The sequence below is a fragment of the Squalius cephalus genome (assembly GCF_949319135.1).
Source record: "Squalius cephalus genome assembly, chromosome: 4".
Taxonomy (NCBI): Eukaryota; Metazoa; Chordata; class Actinopteri; order Cypriniformes; family Leuciscidae; genus Squalius; species Squalius cephalus.
In genome coordinates this window covers 35,978,915-35,996,268 of record NC_137125.1, presented here as the reverse complement: position 1 = coordinate 35,996,268, position 17,354 = coordinate 35,978,915, and the positions used below count along the sequence as shown (strand labels likewise).

Sequence of the window (17,354 nt, the reverse complement as noted above, 5' to 3'; positions counted from 1 at the left end):
TGTCTATTCCAGGCCTACATGTGTGGTCTGGTTATTTCTTTACAGTCCATTTCAGACTGACATGAGTGGTTTGTTGTATCAGTAAATGATGGCGCCTTTTTGCAACTGTAATGCAGAGCCATGGATCAACACAGGTCAGAGATCAGCAAACTAATAATATCTATTTTTTCCTGTCAGAACTGCTGCTAAAATGGAAGGCAGTAATAAAATATCACTGTGCATATTGGTTTTGGCTTCAATACTGCTGCTTTGCTCTACTGGATTGTTAGTGTATGTCAAAGTATGCGAGAAATAAAGACCATAGTTCCTCTCAAGACATATTGTTTAATTTTCTGATGTTTTTTATATATTTATTTATTATTAATCACTAACCTTTATAGAATTTGAAACTAATCAACATTTTTTTTTTTTTGTGAGGATGAAAACAAATACAATCATCACAATAAAAGTTATCTTTGTAGCTTTGGTAACACTTCACATAGACCTTGATCAGCACATGGCATAGGCCCATTTAATTTAACGTAAAATGAAAAAGAGACTATATTGAATAAATTCAATATGCTGTATGATGTTAAAGACTCCATGAAATCAATGTTTTAGTTCATGTATATGAAAGCTTGAGCCCTTCAATATGTCCCACCCAAACTTCCTGTTTCAACAGGAAATACGTCAGGACCGCATGCTAAGGACCGCAGTGTCTAGCATCAGTCGCTAGCACGCCTCTTAAGGCCTGGGGAGTGAGGTTTACTCGCACAGCTCTTACTAGTTTGCTTCTGTTACACTCAACCCCCTAAACCTCACTCCCATCCGGGTCACGGCACCAAATGTAACCGGTCCTACTTGACCCACTCCGATCGGGATTTGAACCGGTGTCTCAAGCATGGGAAGTGGGCGCGCTAACAAGGCGCTAAAGACCAGTCTCTAGTTTCAGTCACTACATGCACAACTATCAGCTTGCTTCTGTTACACATGCATAATATAGTGTTTAGTTGTTTTTGTGGATCTGTGTGAACGGGGATTGTTTTAAAAAACGTTGTCGGCTGCAAAGGCAAACTTTTCCATTTTTCCATTATTATTGTTGTGTTAACGTAGCTTATGATTAACAGTTTATACAGATAGGACTCTCATAGCCTTATTTTCATTATTTCAAATTGAATGTTGTCTACTTAAAAAATAATGTCTATTATAGTGTATGTTACACATATTATATGTAAATAAAATTAAATACAATACTAATAATCCTGATGTATTTACAAGCATGCTCAGAAAAAAAGTTATATGAAGTATGTTCATTAGCATGAATTAGTTCTTACAACACTTTAACATGAATGATGTAATGTAAATGCTGAAATGAATGAAAACAATGCATGGTTTACACAATCTTTTTGTTTTCCATTTGATTAAAACAATATTGCAATTTAACAAATGATGCCCAGAAAAAAAAAAAAAAAAAAAAAAAAAACAGAAACCCAGAAAGTCTTCGAGGTTCACAGAAAAGACATTTTATGATGTAAAACCTGTTTAAGGAGCAGTTTTAATAATAAATCAGATGAGAAAATGACTTTTTCACATGAACAAATCAATACGTTGCAAACAAAACTAATTTACACAACTTTTTTGAGTTAAGTTTTTCAAGATACTAGATTTTCGGTCTGTTTTATATGATATCTCATTTAGGTTTCATTATACCTTAACCTTATACTTTTGTGAAGTTTACATTTCTTGCAGTATGACATAAAAACCTCCATCTCAATCTATTTTTACTAGTTTGCTAATGCTTTTCTAATTATTATTATTATTATGCATGCAGCCTTTATCACCTCATATTAATTGAGGGACTAATTGTACTGCAAAATTTGGCACACTGCAAGGCCATATATGAGCTTGTAAAGGCAAAAAGTTATTAAAATGGTGAAAAATAAATGGTGGACAGTTACGGGACCTATACACTCTCCCTTATACATTCAAATGTGAACCTAAAATCTTAATGTTGATTAAAAAAAAACAGTTAGTGTACATGTGTTGTGTCAACTACCTTGTGTCAATTTAATTCTGTCATTCCAGTTCTTTCAAAAATACAAATGGATTTCCTGTAGTTAATTTAGTTCAATACACTGTAACAAGAATAATCATACATGGCCTTTTGAGCCACTATAATATTACCATATATGCTGAAACCAAGAGAAACAGAGCTCTAAACACATGCATTCACTCACCAACTTGAGGTACAGTAAATACTGTGAGAAATTGTATATTACACAGGAATGCAACGGTTACGTAGGCCTTCCAGTGGCCTATCAACTGCCTGGATTATTTCTAGCTTTATACTGAGAGTCACTAAAATTTATTTCTCCTCTCAAGACAGACTATTTTCTGACTAATATTCTTAATGTTCTGATTCAATCTGACTACTGACCTGTAATGCTGCCTGGATCATAATCATACACTTTTCGCTTGTTGGCCAGAGGAGAACTGGCCCCCGACTGAGCCTGGTTTCGCCCTAGGTTTTTTTTCTCCATTCTGTCACCTTGATGGAGTTTTGGTTCCTTGCCACTGTTGCCTTGGCTTTTGGCTTGCTTAGTTGGGGACATTTAATATTCAACAATATGACTGATCTGCCATACTTAAGGTGGACGATGAAGCAATTTTTTTCTAGAAACAAACTTTGTTGTATTATTTTCATGTTATCACTATGAAGCTGCTTTGATACAATCTGTATTGTAAAAAGCGCTATATAAATAAAGGTGACTTTACTTGACTTGACAGACTGCAGCCCCCCCCCCCCCCCCCTCCCCTCATATTACGTGATGCAACATCAGAGAGGGATGTAGAGAAAGAAATGCAAGAAAACAGATGAACATGTGTGTAATCCACTTCAATCTGCTGTAGATTCTCCAACAGAAACAAAATAATGGAATGGAGGAATAGTTATTTTGCCATTGGTTTAATGGCCATTGTACAGGAAAGAGGAAATGATGTCAGACTGAAGCTTCATCCATACTTCCTGTCCGTGAGGATTGTTGTGTGAGATCATTGGCATCCGAAATTGTGACCTCTCTGGGTTTGGTCATCTTGTGCCATCGCTGAGAGGGAAAAACAATAACCAATGACAATTATTGTACTTTACTACAGAATAAAAGAGAGAGAGAGAGAGAGATTGTTGGAAGGAAGGGAATTTAGAAGAAAGTAAATTTGGAATTTCCAAATTAAGGAAGTATGCAAATTTGGAAAAAATACATCCAGAGTGAAGTAAGTTTGTTTGCAAGTTTGTTCAGGAGGAAGAATGAAAGAAGGGAGAAAAGAGGTTTAGTTGAAAGGAAGTTCATGTGGGAGTATATTTGGAAGTTCCGAAGTTTGTTTGTTCAGAAGGGAAGTTTGAAAGGAAAGGACTTTCAAAGGTTTGACTGCAAGTTTATTCTGAAGGAAGGAAGAACAGAAGGATGTATTTTTAATTATTCAGAGGTTTGATTGCTTGGAACGAAGGAAGGAAGATTTGAAGGAAGTAGGGAAAGGAGTTTGGAAGTTCAGAGCTTGTTACCCTGTTTGAAAGGAAGGAAGTTTGTGAGATCAAAATGAAGGATGTTTGGAATTCAGAAGGAAGATGGGAAGGAAGGGGGTTTATAGGGAAGGAAGTGCATTTGGAAGCTGTTGGCAAAGAGGCAACTGTGACAAAATGTGAAAATTGTTAGGCCAGAAACGAACTGTCAGAAAAAAAACAAAAAAACAATTAAATAAATAAATACTTTTAGGGGTACAGCAGTTTGTCACTGGGGCAGTAACCTTAAAAGGACAACTTTATACCATATCAACCCCTAAAAGTACTGTATGTAGCCTTAAGGCACTACAATTAACTTAAAGACATCCCTTTATGGGTATTGCCCAAGTGACAGGCTGTTGTACCCCAAAAGGTACAAGTTTTATAATATTTATCTTAGAGTGCACTAAATCCATCAGAGGTCTTGCCTGTCGGATGCTGCCTTTGGTAGTAATGAACATATAGATGATATATCCGGGTATAAGAATCATGGAAGAAAGCGACATTAGCCAGCCGATGCCCTGACCCCAGGCCGGGTACACATACTTCCCTAATGTCAGAGGAGTCATTTCTATGGCACTGAATGTGAAAACACCCTACAATCAGGAAACACATAAGACAAATCAATCCTCAGTTCATTAAGGACATGAGTGTTTAACTGGATAACCAATTACTTAATTCACCATACAGTTGAATGAAAGGATAAAAGTGATTTAATTCATAGGATGTGTTCACACTTGGCATGTTTGGTTCGATTAAAAAGAGCCATGGTCCAAATTGCTCTGTTAATGCAGTTCAAGTGTGAACGCTACCATCCGAAACCTGGTGCGCACCAAACAAGTGAACCCAGACTACTAAAAAGATGAGTCTCGGTCCGCTTTTAAACGAACTCTGGTGCGGTTCGAATGAAATATCAACGCAACACGAACCAAAGACAGGTCAACGAACCAAAAACAGGACATGAAGTCACAAGATGCAACCCTAAAAAGTAGAGGTCAACTGATTATTCGGTTTTGCCGATTAACAGATAACGATTACCGATTACACTCGATTACGGCACAGATAACCGATTGCTGGTGCAATCAGTTATCAGAAAAAAATTATACTGATAATTTTTCTGGGTTGCATCTGTTGCTGGATCAGCTGAGAAGGGCGTAATATCATTATACAGTACGAGAGCGGCCTCTAGAGGCGAAATAAAAACTAGCACTGACGCTTCGAGGAGTTTGTTTTGACATGTGAGGCAGCACACTGCATAGAGCGGGACATTTCAGATGTGGATTTAAAACAGACAACAAAACGGTATGTATACAGTACACTACAGTACGTTTTCATATCATTATGAAGTAATTAATTTGTTGACTAGATGCTGCATTAGTGTAGAACAGCAGCATGTTTGTCGTCGAGGCTGAGAGGACGCTAACATTATAAGCGGTTAAAACAATGTGACAAAAACACACACAAGCCCAACCCAAATGTTTAATGTCATGATTGTTAGCATATATTTGAATTAATTTACATCCTGTTGTTCGCTTTTATGCATTCATTCTTCAGCGAAGTTGCATATTTAAAGCTAGTGACATAAGAGAGCAAATATATATGTTCATGCAGGCAACAGAAACATATCAGAAACAAATCAGAAACGCACCTTCACTGTAATAGATAATTTGTTTTTTTGATTAGATAATCATCAAGTGTTCTAAAATAGAAGCAAGTAAAGTGTGATACAGTATATACCTACAATACACGTGTATCTAATTTCAATGCTATGGCCTTTGTGTAGATATGTAAAGAGCGCCATCTTCAAGCATAACTGTTTGGATTTATATGAAATGATAACAATAAGAGTCCATTTGTAACCTTGACTAAGGTTAATAAAAGTATTTTCATTGATAATTTCAACATTTACTAATACATTTTTACATTTTAAAGTTGTGTCTCTGAACATTAGGTAATGCACTATGAATTAACATGAATGATCAAGGTATACATAATAAATTACTATTATTTATATTTAGAAATGTACAGTATATTTTCATGGTCCATTACTGTTGTTTTATTTCTATAATAAAGTTCAGCACTATTTTATATGTTATGTTGGTTTTATTCATTATCCATTTAAAAAATAATTGGTTGATTAATCGGTTATCGGCATTGGTAAAATCCACTATTGCTCGAATGCTCAAGCATACCTGTTTTTTGCAAGTTGTCAGCTCCACCATATACCATCATATGTACGCACATACAACGAACACATTTAGCCCAGTGCACAGCATTGTTTTGGTTATATTGTTATATACGTTGGACAAGCAACATGTGTGTGTAGTTTTAAATATTTCGGTGTTAAAAATTATAGTGCAAACAGGACTAATTTTGTTTTTTTGTTGTTTTTTTTGGTCCAGACCAAAAGAACCAAGTGAACCGAACTAAAAGTGTGAACGCATCTTTCAATTGCAACCCTGTCTAGTTTAAAGTAGTTCAACTTTGAAAACATATCAAAGATGTTGCAAGTTGCAAGTGATATACTTACCAAACAAATTGTTGGAGTAAAGTACATCCAGCATTGTTTCCAAAAGCCACAAGGCCGATAACCAATCATGTCTTCAATATTTTTATAAAATTTCTCTGCGCCTAGAGAGAGAGAAGAGATGCACACACACACACACACACACACACACACACACACACACACACACACACACACACACACACACACACACACACACACACACACACACACACACACACACACACACACACACACACACACACACGGGTTCAGGGACCTACATGTAGCATATTAACTTTCATATATAGCCTAACTCCCTGATATTTAAATAATAATGCACTTCCAATGGAAATCAATACATCAAAATATACAACTTCATACGGAAAATTTGAACAATTAATGTACACATACTGTTTCTGTAAAGACTTCTCATACCAAATTAGCAGAATTTGGGTGAAATTTTGCGGGCACAGCCATTTAACTATTTAACCTTGTACAGAGGTTAGCTTGAACTTCATTTTTAAGAAACTTTCGATCACATTCACATCTATCTATCTATCTATATATATATATATATATATATATATATATATATATATATATATATATATATATATATATATATATATATATATATATATATTCACATATATTTGTCAAACTAAAAATGTCTCAACCCTGTGTAGTCTAGTCTAAGTTTATATTAGAAGATGTACCGTAAAACCAAGAAATGGCGGTTGTCTCAAAGAAGATCAAGAACAGAAGACACATTCCACTGGCCGAGTAGTAGTCAAACAATTTGAACACGTATAAGCCGCCCTAAAAAAAAAAAGAGCACACACATTACTATAAGATCATAACTTACTGTCTGATGCTGAAGAGAACAGACAGTTATAAAACTAATAAAACAGAAGTTTTCAGGCAGTAATCTTTACCTGGGTGATGTTGGAGAAGCCGATCATGAAGGATACAATGCAGACAATGAGGATGAAGACTTTCTTTCTCTTCCTCAGGACTGTGGGATATTCGTCCATTAGAGCGGTTATGAAGCCTTCCACTGTACAAAACTGTCACAGACAAGTGTGCATGTACACATTATTATACTCATGTCATTCACTGAAACAGTGCTTTCATGATGGTTGACAGCTGGACACTTTTATAAAAACGTATTGGAAACCATGTTTGAGCAATTCCACTTCACACATCAACATAATATATTAAATTACTAGCATTTTTAGTAGTTAGTTATTTTAAAACTACACTAGTTGCTGCCTTAATTTTTTAAGTACAATCACCTTGGATGTTTAAGTCATTTCAACAACAACAACAACAACAAAAAAAAGACTTTAAAAACTTTTTAACAAGCAACGTAAAAAACATATGTTATCATAACTTATTGATCATATCAGTTTTTACAGTTTAGGAAATAGAAACAAGTATAGTATACAGTACCAGACTGAATTTCTGTAGCAAAGCTTTGGAGTAACTTTAAAATTGTATGCTTTTTGTTACCTTTTTTTTTCTTTTTTTTTTTTTAAGTAAATGAATGAGTTTCAAAATTTGGGCCAAAATAACTCTAAAACAAAATATTTATTAATTATTTATTATTAATATTTTCAAGTAAGATTTGTATGATAAAATTGTTTAAGTTGTCAATGTTGTTGTCAATGCCTATGGTGTTACAGCAGTTACTTATTAATAGAAAGTAAACATAAAAAAAATAACAGTTGCTATATTTTATGTTTCTATGTTCTCTAACAGCTAAAATGGCTATGTGAAGAGACTCAATTTTATGTGCTGAATTCTCTTGTGATCAATTCTGTCACTAGCATAACTGTCACACACCTAACACAACAAAACTTGCCATATATAATGTATGTCGAATAATGTTGACTACTACAAATAATAAATTGTTTTGATTTGTCAAATAGATTGCAAATAGAATATGTGTGTGTGTGTGTGTGTGTGTGTGTGTGTGTGTGTGTCTAGTACCTGACTGTCCAATCCCAGCATCATGAGCATTGAGAAGAAGAGAATAGACCAGAGTGAAGACATGGGAAGCTGTGTGACTGCTTGCGGATAGGCCAGAAATGCCAAACCAGGACCTGAACATCATAAGTGTAAATATGAGTCTAATTTCACCATTTCAAACTTTACAACAACAAATAAAAGCATGTCATGTTCATGCCAAATCATCAAGTCATGATTGCTTTAAATACAATGTTCTGTAATAACTACTCTCAAGGCGTCATATACTGATGCTTTTGACATTTCGTCTACATCGAACGCACATGGCACCCTTTAGCGTCAATATGAGACGCAGATAGATATGGGCCAGAAGGCGCCTCCTAGCGGTCTAACCCTAACCCTACCCCAGACCTAAACCTACCCATAACCGAACAAAGCTCTGTGCGTGTCATATTGACGCTAAAGGGTGCCATGTGCGTTCGATGTAGACGAAATGTCAAAAGCGTCAGTATATGACGCCCAGGGATGAGAATGCGTTGCATAGTTAGGTTGAGTTAAGTTGCTAAAGTGTGCAATAATGGAATTTGTAAATGTATAAGGGACATAATGACCTGAAGCAGCCAGTTCTTCAATGGGTCTCTTTGTGATGTGCGACATAAAGCCCACAATGGAAAATATGACGATCCCAGCAAACATACTGGTGCAGGAGTTTATACAGCACACAATGATAGAATCTCTATAGATGGAACAACAATCATGTCAATTGAATCACAAGTGAAAAAATTGTACACCACAAACTGAATATCATTTCAGAGAAAAGGTAATTCTGCACATCAGATTGCATGACAAGTACACACCACATGTATATAATGTTTGAACATCTGGACAGAGACTAGTATTTCTTACTTGTAGACATTATTGTTGTAGGAGTTGTAACTTCCCAGAGCAATGAGAGAACCTAAACCCAAACCATACGAGAAGAAGATCTGAGTGGCAGCATCCAACCACACCTGAGAAGAAATGCAAAATGAGAAATATTGATAGGATCAGAACTGTCAGTGCATATTACCATTTTTGTTAGTTACATGCATTTGATTTATTATTTAGCCAACCTGAAGATTTCTGTAAACTACTTAAGCTCTTCTTAAAGTAAAGCTTGGCATGTTGCAAGATAAGAGAGAACAGAAATAATGAGGATACCATATCTTTGAATAATAATGTCTGTAAAATACTGAAGCTTTCAATAAACTCTAAAATGGCATCCTCCGTGGACATAGAAAAGAGTAAAAGCTTGTCTGTGAAATTTACAGACAGCAACAGTTAAAGTCTCAGTAATATTTTAAGGGGAGCTTAGAGTATGGTCAGTTAAAACATTTTGGTTTTATTATGAAGTGCAGGCTATATTAGTCTATCTAATAGTTTATAATAAAAGATTCATTCTATCACACGTGGTTATTGGCTCAGGATCTGTGTATTGAAAATTGAATATGTACTTGTAACTTCATAATACTAATCAAATAAAAGTTTTATTTAAGTGTAAAGAGGGTTCAGTTTCATGGATATGTTTTAGGGCGTTTTAACTCCTACGGTGGCCGTATTATTTCAAATTTGCCGGCAGTCGCGAGTAATCTCCCTCTCGCATTCGTCTCGGTGCCACTGAGTGTAAAAACATGAAAGGTGAAGCTTGAATTTCCAGGTATGTCCCTCTTTGTCTAATGTATTTTCAAGATGGAGGCGCAACATGGCTGCCGCCATTCGAGCGACTCGCTCGTATGTATTCTAAATGGCAGATTCTACACTTACGAGAATACTTAATTAGTTGGTTGAAGTGATTACACATTAATGAGAACGTATAATTTTGAAAGAACAAAGTGTTTTTTTGCTAAAAATCAACTTAAAGTATTACACAGTGTAGCTTTAATATCAATATTGTACCACTTAGTGTCTGTCATTGATGAAAAATGTGAATATCTACGAATATGACCGTGGTCCTGTGAAATCAGCTGTCAATCCGCTGAAAAATGTGACCCTGGATCACAAAACCAGTCACAAGTCGCACGGGTATATTTGTGGCAATAGCCAACAATACATTGTATGGGTCAAAATTATTGATTTTTCTTTTATGCCCAAAATCATTAGGATATTAAGTAAAGATCATATTCCACAAAGATATTTTGTAAATTTCCTACCATAAATATATAAAACTTTTTTTTTTTTGTGAGTGAATGCTGCACAATCGCGAACATAAATGGACAACTTTAAAGGCGATTTTCTCAATGTTGCGATTTTTTTGCACCCTCAGATTCCAGATTTTCAATTGTTGTTTCTCGGCCAAATATTGTCCTATCCTAACAAACCGTAGCATCAATGGAAAGCTTATTTATTCACCTTTCAGATGATGTATAAATCTCAATTTCAAAAAATTGACCCATGTGACTGGTTTTGTGGTCCAGAGTCACAAATTATTCCCCAGCACTTTCAAACATGATTGTTCTGAAATGATGTATATTTGTTTTAAGTTCTCAAATTCAAGATTTCATACTTTAATATATCAAATATCATTCAAAATATAAAATACATTTCAGGATTTTTACCTCAGATTTTAAAAGCTTTTTGAAGTCTGGGGTGATATAAAAGCGAACGCCATCTATCGCCCCAGGGAGAGTGACTCCACGGAAAAACAGAATAAAGAGCATGAAGTAGGGATATGTGGCTGAGAAATACACCACCTGAGGAGGCCGAGAGATAGATGAAAAGAGAGAGAGAGTTACAGAGTGAATCATTTTAAAGTAGGTGTACAGGACAACATTATTAATAGTGTAATGCTTTCTCTGGCTTCTGTTTGATGATTGGTAGGAATGTGTTTTTGCTGTGTAGGATAATGATTGTCCTTAATTAGTGATGTCCATCAAGGTTATAGAGTGTCGGAAAATGTATGTCTTCTTCCCCAGAGCAGAGATCACATTAAAATTCAATTATCCTCAGAGAAAGGGCAGATAAAGAGAGCCATTTTCCCTTCTCTCCAGGAAAATAAATAAATAAATAAATAATTAAAATGGCTTACAATTTAAGACATGTCCTTCGGCTACTCATCATAGTGCTTAAACTGTGCAATTTCTGCAACACTTATGTCAAAAAATGGACTTGGACAACAAGAATGTATAATATGCTAAATAAATGTATATCGAGAAAGTAATGAGATTGAACTGAGCTTCCACAGTTGAGTTTCCTGCTTCTTTTTCCTAAGGGGAAAAACAGTTCTGAAGAGATCGCAAAACTGTGCTCAGACTTGCCAAAGTCGGCAATTTAAAGTTAAAGATCTGAACTCAAAGGTTTCTCATCAAATGCTTCCAAGACTCTTTTTTTTTAGTTCTCCTGTGGATTTGTAGAAAGAAACAACACAATACATAAAACATGATTTATAACTTCATGAAGTCAACTGGGCTTTGAAAAATCAACCTCTGATCGATAAAGCTTGCCCTGAAATGGAAAAAAACAAGAAGAAACCAAAAGCAAGCCTGTGAATAAATGAGATAAAAGAGAAGGCAAGTATGCACAAAGGGGGTGAGGATAGGTAAGAAATAGGAAATACAACAGTCTGGGTTGTTGTATGAGGAATAGAAATAATATCACACCTTCCCCGTCCACTCCACTCCTTTCCAGATTGAGAAATAAACAAGAATCCAAGACAACGCCAAAGTTCCAACCAACGGCCAGCGCAATTCCCCTGGTTCCTCCAAACCATTTGTTAACTGATGCATGTTCCTCCTATAGAGTTAACAAATATCTGTTAGTTAGGAATTAAACATGATAATGCTTTTGTTGGTCAATGTTTTGAACGGGAAAGAAAGAAATAGTTAAAGAAACAGTATAACCAGTGCTATCGCACGACCAATTTGTACGAATTCGTACAAGCGAGTACGAGGTGGCTAATTTGTACGAATTCGTACAACCTCACTCGTACGAATTTGTACGATTTGTCTAAACCCCAGTGATGGGTAAGTTTAGGGGTGGGGTCAGGTCATTCGTACGAATTCATACGAATTGGACAACTCATAAAATATGTACGATTTAGCAAAAATCATACAAATTCGTATACGAGTGAGGTCATATGAATTCATACGAATTAAAATGCGTACAAATTGCCGTGAGATTGGGTTGGTAACACATTTGCACATTCAAACATACACGTCAGGGTTTGATGTCAATGATTCCAAACTTGATTTGAATCTTGTGCATGACATAGCCGATCAAATTTGTGCAAAGGCCTTCTTGTACACGACCAAATATGAGATTATGAGTGCTGTGGTCAAGACTTATTCATAATGTAGAAAAGGGCGGTGTGAACATTGTTCCAACTATTGTGCTCCACAGATGAAAGTAAATGAAAACAAAACAAGAAAATGATTCTTGAAGGAATCAGAAAAAGTCTAACCACTTGTGCTAACCACTAAGCACAGCGAATTTCAGACAGGGAAATATCTATTTGATCAGTGCAACAGGATTTTAGCTTACAATACAAGGATTTTTTTTTTTTTTTTTTTTTTTTAAACACCAAAGTGTTGAAATCACAATTGTGTTGACTCACTCCCAGAACTCAGTGACGGCGCTGGTCAGGTTGGTGGTGTCCATCAAACTGTAGTTGGAAAAGCAGCGATCAGTGTTCCAAGGGTGATCACAAGTTTGCCATGGTAACTCCTAAAGAGAGAGAGCATATTAAAATGGGTGAAGATTTGGAATACCCTTGTGAAAGGAAAGTGTGCTTCACTGTTGTCACATGTATGTTCTATTATGTTGTGTTTTCCCTGAGTTTGCAGTTATCGTCAGTTTTCCTGGTTGTTAATTAGTTCCTGCACACTTGTAGTGTGCTTCAATAATTAAAATAATATTTAACAAACTGTACTTGCAGATAATATAATATTAAAGAAATAAAAGACCACTTAAGTGTATTTAATGAGAGTACACCATGTTTCTTAACATATTTACGTACATTTTTAATATATTCACTTTGTAATAATGATGTCAAACTAAAGGTTTACTATAAATGTTTGTCAGTACATTTGACATCACATTTTAACCATGTTTCAAAGATAACAGATGTAATTATGAAATTACATTTAAAAAAAAAAAAAAATCCTACTTAAGTGGCTCAGCTAATTGCATTTAATAAAAATCCTTAATTAAACGATGATTAGATTTCCATTTAGTTGCAATTAATATGCAAATAAGTGTATGAAAATATTGCACTGAGATTCCACTTAAGTATATTCTTTTAAAGTAGCCTATATTATTTGTGTTATAAGATAATAATCTTTTGAAAAGTATGCTAAGTAAGTGTTCTTCTTTGAAGTTGTTTTTTATTTGGTTACTATGCAGTTGCTAGGGTTCAAGGTGGTTACCAGGGCGTTGCTATGCTGAGTAGTTTATTTCCGTCACATGCCATTTTGGTCATTTAGGTGTTCTTGGTTGTTGCTAGATGGAATGTGTTCTGACTGGTTACGGTCCCTCCTCCAATGTAAGCCTACAAGATTTTTCCCCACTCCATTCCAGTCCATCAGACAAATTATTTGTTCAAATATATATATATATATATATATGGAAAATAAAAAGCATTAAAAAATAACAGCACAATGCTTTCATAAAACAAAGGCCTTTTTTGTTTCAGATTCCCTCTTCACTGCTTTAGAGACAAGCTCTTATTCCCATGGCAGAAACTGCACTTCGATTTCCACAAAACAGAGGCAGTTATTATTTCTGTGGAGCCTTTAAAACACTCTCTAGAGCAAAGACAGAGCCACAGAAAGCTTAAGGGGGTCAAGGAGGCGGAGAGGGATACAGAGAAAAGGGAGGAAGGGAGAACTTGAAAGAAGGAACAATTCTGAGAAGACTTTCAAGAAATTCCAGGCAAGTGTAGCTCAATTCACAGGAGCAGATAAAGACACGGATGGTGAGAATTAACACCACAAAACCTATTTGACCAATGAATGCAATTAAAAAATCATTGTGATAGTCTAACATTTTTTTCATTAAGTAATCAAATGATTATTTAGAGATCAAAAGAAAACATATAATAAACAAAACCCCCACATTCTCATGCAAAAAGTTGATGAGTCATTTTAAATTATAGTAGACAAAATACATTTTGAGAGAGAGAGAGAGAGAGAGTAGAATGCACATTGGTGACTTTGTGCTTTTTGATAGACACTCACCGCTTTGAAAGAGCTGAAGAGGTAGTAGAGAGCCCAGGCAATGATGATGATGTAATAGATGTTGAGCCAGAAGGACAGAACCACAGCAGCCAGACCCACACCTGACACAAGAGGAGCTTATAAGTGAAACCTCAGGTGATGAAGCACAAATAACCAAAAAAAAAAAAAAAAAAAGTTTATGCTAAGACACATAGATTGTAGAAGCCTTGCAGGATAAACAAAGTGAATGAATGTTGCATGTGACTTTCAGAGAACCATCTAGACACAACTGAAAATAGTTGCCACAATCTTTAAATTAAATATCACTGCTGTTTGCAGAAATTGGATTAAGATTAGTATGGTATTCGAAATTTAGCCAGTGGCTGTTTCTCAATATGCGTTCTCATGCGATCTTGTGTCCTTGTGTTCTCGTACCATTGATGTTCAATTCCAGTACTGAAGAACGCAAGAACAGAGGATGCGTGGAAGTACCCGGATGTGTTCTTGATATCAAAGAGTGCAGACTTGAGAGAATCAAACCTTTAGAAATCCCACAAGTTCTTTCGTTCCTAAAATTGACAACAGATAGGTCCTATGCAATCTGCTAGCAATCACATCATTTACCACATGACAAAAGCTGATTGGTCTTTGCAGATTCTGCAGCCAATGAGCTTGCTTTTTCAACATTTAAATAGTCTGGTTCAGTGTTTGCTGTAAGCTGGTCCTGCAACGCTATCTCACGACCAATTCGTACGAATTCGTACGAGTGATAAAAAAGTGGCTAATTCGTACGAATTTGTACGACCTCACTCGTACGAATTTGTACGATTTGTCTAAACCCACGTGATGGGTAGGTTTAGGGGCAGGGTCAGGGTCAGGGGTAGGTCATTCGTATGAATTCATACGAATTGGGCAATTCGTAAAATATGTACGATTTAGCAAATATCGTACGAATTCGTACGAGTGAGGTCGTATGAATTCGTACGAATTAGCCACCTCGTAGAATTCGTACGAATTGCCGTGAGATCAGGCTGGGTCCTGCAGTGCGCTATCAGATATCCTCTGTGAACCCTCTACCTCCCCCAGCTCCACCTGCCTAGATCTGCTTCAGGATTTATATATGCCTATTCATGCTGCAGCAGCATATCTTAAATGTACACTGCAGCTTGTCTGTGTATCATTGGCATACCTGCTCAGCAACAGCATGCTCATCCGATCTAGTAGCCAATACCAAATACATTTAAATTGTCATATCCAATAACATGCTAAAACTATTGTGAGAGTGAATTTTCCGAAACACTCTTGAAACTGTTGACCAATCACAACTGGTCCATTCGATTCAGAACTAAAGAGAGTGTTACAGGGAAGAGAGGAGCTGCAATAATGTAAAATATGTAAAAATAAAATAAAAAATAAAATAAAATGAATGCATTAAGACCTATTCTAGTAGAAAACAAAAAACAAAATCAAGACTGAAAAAGTTCATAATAGGTCCTGTCTGGGCTGTTAGAGTCACTAAATAGAACTACAAAACTATTGACTCAAAAAAGTTTCAAACACACCCCATCTGCCATTGGTTGAAAAAACAAGTAGTTCCACCACTAGACATTGGTTTAATGTTATTATGTATAACAAATTCTGGCTGCTAAATCAGATTGTAATTTGATGATGGTACAAAACATACAGTGAGGCAATGGTACTCAATAAGAACTCCCCAAATAGCTAATGTGTATGTAAATATTTCTCACCTTTCATCATGGGTATTAATTTCCATACTCCCAGTCCCCCTACTGATGTGTACTGTCCTAATGATGTCTCTAGCAGAAAGAGCGGGATACCAGCAAACACCAGAGTAGTGAAGTATGGGATGAGAAAAGCTCCTAAAGACAAAGTAATACAAAATTAGCATTAGCATCTAGAAGAAAATAAAAATAATTGGAGCATGATTCTGTGTACCATTTGGTCAATCACCTTTTGGATAGCTGAAATATTTTGGTGTTCTACAGTAGAAACTTGTGAAATCATTTCACTTGGAATGGCTGGTTGTCTTGCCGGTCAAGCTAGTTAAGAGATCTGATAAGAACCAAGGCACGCCAACATCCCATGGTACGGACCAGCACCATAAATGTAACATAATGCTAGTGATCATCCATGCAGTCAGTCTGTCTCACATCCATTGTTCAAGCCACATTGGTTCAACAATATATAACTGGCATTAATGGCATTATCACACAGGCAGTGGAGTAATAACTTATGCTAATGTATCTGTTTGAAATCAAGTAAATGTCAGATTATTGCTGTAACGAATATGGCATCTGAGGACTATTCCTACTACAGAATTTTACTATATATATATACACTACAAACTATAGATTGTACTGCATATTAGCTTTCTTACTTTGCTCAAGAGCTTGATCTAAGTCCATGTCATACTAACAAGAAACTGTGTTTATAATCAATTTTCCATGATGTTTGCGAATGTTTGTTGGAACTATGATTTTGGGAAACACATTCAACTAACAACGGAACTTGCAACCATAGTTTCTTTTGGGAAACACACCGCTGGTCTTTTTCGTAGTAAAAACTGGGTTGATATTCTACAATATAAAATTACACATGCCCATCTAGCTTCTTCAAACTGCTTCTGGGTCATGGGAACAACATTTCTTGGCCCTGGCACAATATTCTTGTCAAACTAAGTCCTATTCCTATCCCACACCTAAACTAACCATTAACTACACCTAAAATCAGAGGCAAATGTTTGATTAAATGACAAGAATGTTATTCAAACCCCAACCCTAAACCTATACTCCAAAAACTTGGAAAGCGTATTGATCCAACCAGGCATATCTTCTCAGCAGCTTATAGGAACACGCCGACTTTTTGGGACTTTAGCTTATTCACCGTATACCCCAGAGTTAGATAAGTCCATACATACCCTTTTCACCTCCGTGCGTGCCGTAACTCTGTCTGACGCACCCACCGCTAGCCTAGCTTAGCACAAAGACTGGAGGTAAATGGCTCCAGCTAGCATGCTGCTCCCAATAAGTGACAAACTAACGCCAACATTTTCCTATTTGCATGTTGTGATTTATAGTCACAGCGTGTACAAATAAAAAGGTCACCTGAGACACAGCCATCTTCTAACCGTATA

General features: G+C 36.0%; 1 protein-coding gene across 1 annotated transcript in view; it reads right to left on the bottom strand.

Annotated features, from left to right (window-relative positions):
- Positions 1-418: 418 nt before the first annotated feature.
- slc6a1l (solute carrier family 6 member 1, like) overlaps positions 419-17,354 on the bottom strand; it is a 44,863-nt gene continuing 27,927 nt past the window's right edge. Inside the window, exons 18-30 of the mRNA XM_079869612.1 lie at positions 15,949-16,080; positions 14,222-14,322; positions 12,601-12,710; positions 11,648-11,780; positions 10,607-10,741; positions 8,919-9,022; positions 8,624-8,748; positions 8,037-8,149; positions 6,980-7,111; positions 6,761-6,863; positions 6,066-6,166; positions 3,964-4,131; positions 419-3,083 (exon numbers count right to left, since the gene is read on the bottom strand). Coding sequence (XP_079725738.1) covers positions 2,979-3,083; positions 3,964-4,131; positions 6,066-6,166; positions 6,761-6,863; positions 6,980-7,111; positions 8,037-8,149; positions 8,624-8,748; positions 8,919-9,022; positions 10,607-10,741; positions 11,648-11,780; positions 12,601-12,710; positions 14,222-14,322; positions 15,949-16,080 — 1,562 coding nt within the window. The 3' untranslated portion in view covers positions 419-2,978. The remainder of the gene's footprint in view (positions 3,084-3,963; positions 4,132-6,065; positions 6,167-6,760; positions 6,864-6,979; positions 7,112-8,036; positions 8,150-8,623; positions 8,749-8,918; positions 9,023-10,606; positions 10,742-11,647; positions 11,781-12,600; positions 12,711-14,221; positions 14,323-15,948; positions 16,081-17,354) is intronic.